We start from the raw sequence: 6,000 nt of genomic DNA, 5'->3' as shown, positions 1-6,000 counted from the left end.
TCTAGTTACCTAATGGATAAAGTATAAATTCCGGGTTTATTTTTTAAATCCCTTCAGAATCTTCTTCTAACCCTCCTTTTCAAAATTATACCACCAAATGCTTATGAGCCTGCTGCAACAATAAAATTTCCTACTTCCCCTGTAACATAACATGGCAGTCTTTAATCCCTTTGGTTTTCTTCTACTTGTTCTACTTCACTCAGCATCTCATCTCTCTTTTGAGATACATCATATACTACTTCTTTCTTCCTCATGAGGGTATCCCCTTCATCTTTCATCCAAAGAGGTTGCTAACTTGTATTATATTGTCCACATAAACTTCATTTTGATGCTTAGAGGTTACTTAAAAAAACTGTCACACATATACATACTATGTCATTGTATATGCTACAAGCTACTTGATTTGTAGGGACTCACATTTTTCTGTACACCCCTTATTGCTAGAACAGTGCCTTGCAAACAGATCCACCAGGAGGAATTGCTGGTTGATTGATTGGTCAGGCTATCACAAAGATAAAATATTTGTCAAAGGAAATTATTTTAATTTTTAAAAGAAATGTTTTATTTCAGAAAGTATCCAGTCTTTATTGACTGAGTAAATCTGAGTATCAACTTATAACAGAGGTGGAAGTTGAGGTTTGTGACTGAAGAGGTCTAAAACTGTTGAAACTTCCGAATAGCAGAAACTCTGCAGATGTATAGTTTAAAGGCAATCTACTATGATACAGTTAAGTAATGGCTAGGATATGACTTGTATTTGGAGGACAGAAGTCATAATAATCAGTTGTCTTATGGGCCTTTTATTTACCACTGCTCTTCCTTTTTGTTGTACTTCACAAGCAAGGAAAGCTTTACTTGGTTTTGCGCCTTTGTGAAGTTTCCACTTTCTTATCCTTGATTGTCAAGTTATTCTTTCCTTGAACTTTGTCCTTTTCTCCATGAACATTCTTGTTTTTGGCATCATTTTCTTCTTTATCTTTCCCTGTATCTCTCTTTTCATTGTCTTGCTTTTCTTTGTCTTCTGAACTCTCCTTTTCTTGGGCCGTTTGTCCATTTGATATTCTGGTCTCACTCTTCTCTACTTGGGACCCCTGCCCTATTGGTATTCTGGTTTCACTCTTCTTTACTTGGGACCCCTGCCCTATTGGTATTCTGGTCTCATTCTTCTTTACTTGGGACCCTTGTCCTATTGGTATTCTGGTCTCACTCTTCTTTACTTGGGACCCCTGCCCTATTGGTATTCTGGTCTCATTCTTCTTTACTTGGGACCCTTGTCCTATTGGTATTCTGGTCTCACTCTTCTTTACTTGGGACCCCTGCCCTATTGGTATTCTGGTCTCATTCTTCTTTACTTGGGACCCCTGTCCTATTGGTATTCTGGTCTCACTCTTCTTTACTTGGGACCCCTGTCCTATTGGTATTCTGGTCTCACTCTTCTTTACTTGGGACCCCTGTCCTTTTAGTATTCTGGTCTCATTCTTCTTTACTTGGGACCCCTGTCCTTTTAGTATTCTGGTCTCACTCTTCTTTACTTGGGACCCTTGTCCTATTGGTATTCTGGTCTCACTCTTCTTTACTTTGGGCCCCTGTCCTTTTGGTATCTTGGCTTCACTTTCTTTTGTTTGGGCGTCCTGTCCTTGTGGTATTTCAGCTTTACTTTTCTCTACTTGAGCTTCCTGTCCTTGTGGTACTTCGGCCTCACTCTTTTCTACTTGGGCGTCCTGTCCTTTTGGTATTTTGGATTCACTTTTCTCTACTTGGACTTCCTGTCCTTGTGATGCTTTGGTCTCACTCTTTTCCACTTCGACATCCTGTCCTTTTTGTATTTTGGCTTCACTTTTCTCTGCTTGGGCGTCCTGTCCTTGTGGTATTTCAACTTGACGTTCCTCTACTTGGGCTTCCTGTCCTTGTGGTACTTGGGGCTCACTCTTTTCTACTTGAACATCCTGTCCTTTTGGTATTTTGGCTTCACTTTTCTCTGCTTGGGTGTCCTGTCCTTGTGGTATTTGAACTTTATGTTCCTCTACTTGGGCTTCCTGTCCTTGTGGAACTTGGGCCTCACTCTTTTCTACTTGGGCTTCCTGTCCTTTTGGTATTTTGGCTTCACTTTTCTTTACTTGGGCTTCCTGTCCTTGTGCTGTTGCGGCCTCATTCTTCTCTACTTTGGCTTCCTGTCCTTGCTGTATTTCAGCCTCACTCTTCTCTACCTGGGCTGCTGCTTCTCTTGGCATTTTCATGTCTCTCACTTTTTCTTGGGATTCCTGTCTTTTCATTATCTCAGCATTACTGTCTTTTACCTTGACTTCCATTTCTATCTTACCTTTCTGCAACTCAGCATCTTGGAAATTGCTTAATTCTCTTTTGTGCTCTGCTATCACGACTTCATCAGAATCTGTAAATGAGATTTTTTTCTGTAGTTCTTCCTTGTTTTCTTCTCGGCTACTCTGAAACTTTGTAGTGCTTCCACTTTTTAGAATCTGGGCTTTGGAATCTGATTTTTTTATAAGTTCTCCATCCATGTAACCTGGAAATATAACTGAGCACACAACAAAAGTGCATGATTCAGATATCAAGTATTTTTGTTTTATTCCTACATAAAACTGACAAATGGAGATAACTTGTGGAGATAACTTGAGATTTTCCTCAAGATATAAAATGGTGAAACTCTACACATAAAATTATATAAATATTGATAACTTTCCAGACTTCTTTCAATAAATCAAAAGATTAATGGAAGAAAAGGTAAAATGTTTTCAAAATGAACTGGCATTTGTTCAATATATTGTGTCTAATAAATAATATTTGATAGCTAATGGAGGGTGTATTCCAAAAAGAAATAGAAGTTAATTTTAGAAAAATTATAGAAAGCAATGATTGTTTCTTAAAATAGAAAGAAGAAATTCAAAATATGCTTTTCCTATTGAATAAAGCATATCTCATTAATATGCAAAAGTAATGCTAGTGCTGGCTGATAATTATTTAGTGCTTACCATATACCAGGCAGTAGTGTTCTGAGCACTTTGTATGTATTAACTCATTTAATCCTCACAAAAACCATATAGGGTAGATACTATTACTATCCCTATTTTACAGATTAATAAACTAAGGTACAGAATTTTTAAATGAATGTGAATATGGTCATGAAGTTAGTAGGTGGTGGAGCTGGGATTTGAACCTGAGTAGGAGAAGGCGATGGCACCCCACTCCAGTACTCTTGCCTGGAAAATCCCATGGACGGAGGAGCCTGATAGGCTGCAATCCATGGGGTTGCGAAGAGTCAGACACTACTGAGTGACTTCCCTTTCACTTTCCACTTTCATGCGTTGGAGAAGGAAATAGCAACCCACTCCAGTGTTCTTGCCTGGAGAATCCCAGGGACGGGGCAGCCTGGTGGGCTGCTGTCTATGGGGCTGCACAGAGTTGGACAGGACTGAAGTGACTTAGCAGCAGCAGTCAGACTTCAAAGGTCAGTTTTAACCGATACCCTAGACACCTGCTAACGCATTATGCAAAAATTTCAAGTCCTTTTTTTCATGTACAGGTAAATCAACTCTGTTGTGTCTCAATTTCTGTGTGTTCTATAAACTTGAATTTGTTAGTTTTTGCCTTTTTTTTTTTTTTTTGATGGTTTTATTCCCTGGATTAAGAAAAAACAGTATCTGTAGTACCAAGGAAAATTGTGTAGGTTCTTGCCATGAAGCAGAGGCATGCCTTGCTTTGAGCAAATCCAATATTTAATATTTAATGGCATAGAAAGAATACTGAATTTAAGACTTAAAAACATCCCTGTTACCTGGGTTTATTTGGGTAAATCAGTTAATCCCCAAAGACTTACTTTTTTTCATATTTAGTCTTTTCTGCCCACTTTGTTCAGCTGTTTAAGGATTCTAAACAGTGTTTAAGGAGCATGGCCTTTAGAGACAGACTGGTTTAAATCCGACTCCATACTTGACTAGCTGGGTGATCTTGGGGAAACTTTCTAATCTGTAAAATGAGAACAGGTACTTCACAGAAGTATAAGTAGCTACTTCACAGAAGTATAAGGAGTATTAAATATCAATACTATCTAAGTTAAGCAGTCAGTTCAGTGCATCAAACACAGTATGCAGTGAATAAATGTTAACTATTATTACTGCCACATGAGACAGACACGTTGTCTGTCTCTGTCTCTGATCTATCAAAACTCTCTGTGATCTATCAAGACATTCTTAGTTCCAACCAAATAATTTAGAGAAATGGTTAATTGCATTACAGAAAGATTTACTGCTTAAAATTTAACCTCAGTTTTTAATATAGGAAGCTCTTTGGTACATTTAGGGTTTGATGTTTGAAAAATTAATATATACAAAACTGAATTCTACTAGTTATAAATAAGTGAGATACTTGAATTAGGTAAGAAGGTAACTCTGAATCAAACTGGATATTGTAATTCAGTGTTTTCTGTTTGGTATTTTAAGACTTTGACACCAAGATAAATATAACATCAAGAACCCTGCAGTAATGTTTTTTGAGCCCTTTTGTATATTTTCTTCCCTAGTACTGCTCAGCAAGATATTAATATGGATATTTTATTCTAGAAAAACCCATTTCCAACTTTCTAATGAAAATCAGTGGTAATATATCTTAAGCATTTCTGTATTGAGAAAATCCAGAATATTTTGATTTTGACAGCACTACCAGAGGACACTTTGTTTGGGGGTGTGGTGTGGTAAAGAGCATGATTTTCTACTGAACCTTCTAATCTAAAATACCTCTTAGTTACTTCTAACAGTATCTTCATACCCTTGGTTATTTTAATATCTTTGCTATATATTTTCTACTTTAAAGTTAATTAACAGAAATAGATTTTCTAGGATTTATTTTTTAGAAAACTAGTTATCCCACAAAGTGAAATTTACCCCTATTTCAACTTTGAATTGCAGAAGTAAGCCACAGATAATTCTTTGATCAAATTCTAAGTTCGTCTCTCCCTTCTCCTAGATTTCTAGATGATACATAAATCTTTTCTTTCCTTTGAACCACATAATCTCCGTATTGTAAAAATTTGTAAGCCCTGGTTGAAAGTCCATTTATTGCAGGCAATAGCCTATATGACAAAATTATAGTATAATCAAAAGACTTAATTAAAATTTTAGTGATCATTGTATTCAAGCTGATTAAAAACTTTAAATTGGGTTAATTTTTGCGAAAGCTAAGTGATATCATGAAACAACTGTCACATTAATAATTCTAATTCTGTGATAGTTAAATAAGGTAGAAAATAGATCATGGGCTTTGTTGGATGTTAATCTTATTAGGTTTTTAATTTAGTGATCATTAGAGCACAATCAGATGTAGACTCTAAAAGATCTTTAAGTATTGGAGACATGAATCATAGTTCTCAGGCTTTGGGTTAAGTTTTGAAAGATCATATACTTATTAGTTGAAAATGGAGGTGAGAAAATAAACTCAGCTTGAGAGGATGATGAAGTTTTATGGGCTGATCTGTCTTAAATCTTTTTTTGAACTATGAATTAAATCTTAACTTCTTTGCACTGAAAATATCAACTGGGAAGAATATGTTTGAAATATTGTCAATAAGAACATATCTTTCACCAGGAAATAATTTAAAAGATTAAGCTGGCAATTAAGAAATATTCATTAAAAATGAATCCCCCTGCAATCCCTTCCCATAGCCCACTTTTCTTTTTGTTAGGAAAACATACACAGTATCATCACCTTCCCCATGTGGGGAGGGCATTTGAGAGCCACAGACACCTCAGGACTAGTCTGAATGTATGTTTCTTGTTCTGTGAATCAAAGGAAATTAATTGTCCCTTTCAATTTTACCTCCTTCCCCCACCCACAAACCCACCCTCCTTCTAAGTGTGAACTGAGAAAGAACAGTAAGCCTTAAATATGATTAAATATAAAGACATATTTTATGTTTACCAGTGGTTAGAAAGGTTTGAGACTTGAAATGTATCTCATGACATTTAAATATTGTTTCTTATGGTGACA

General features: G+C 36.2%; 1 protein-coding gene across 1 annotated transcript in view; it reads right to left on the bottom strand.

Moving 5' to 3' along the window:
* Positions 1-618: 618 nt before the first annotated feature.
* TSBP1 (testis expressed basic protein 1) overlaps positions 619-6,000 on the bottom strand; it is a 66,985-nt gene continuing 61,603 nt past the window's right edge. The window contains exon 32 of the mRNA XM_070778151.1: positions 619-2,536. Coding sequence (XP_070634252.1) covers positions 852-2,536 — 1,685 coding nt within the window. The 3' untranslated portion in view covers positions 619-851. The remainder of the gene's footprint in view (positions 2,537-6,000) is intronic.

Source organism: Bos indicus, chromosome 23, assembly GCF_029378745.1.
Source record: "Bos indicus isolate NIAB-ARS_2022 breed Sahiwal x Tharparkar chromosome 23, NIAB-ARS_B.indTharparkar_mat_pri_1.0, whole genome shotgun sequence".
In the NCBI taxonomy this organism is placed as follows: domain Eukaryota; kingdom Metazoa; phylum Chordata; class Mammalia; order Artiodactyla; family Bovidae; genus Bos; species Bos indicus.
The sequence above is the reverse complement of the archived record's forward strand: the minus strand, read 5'-3'. Positions and strand labels throughout refer to the sequence as shown.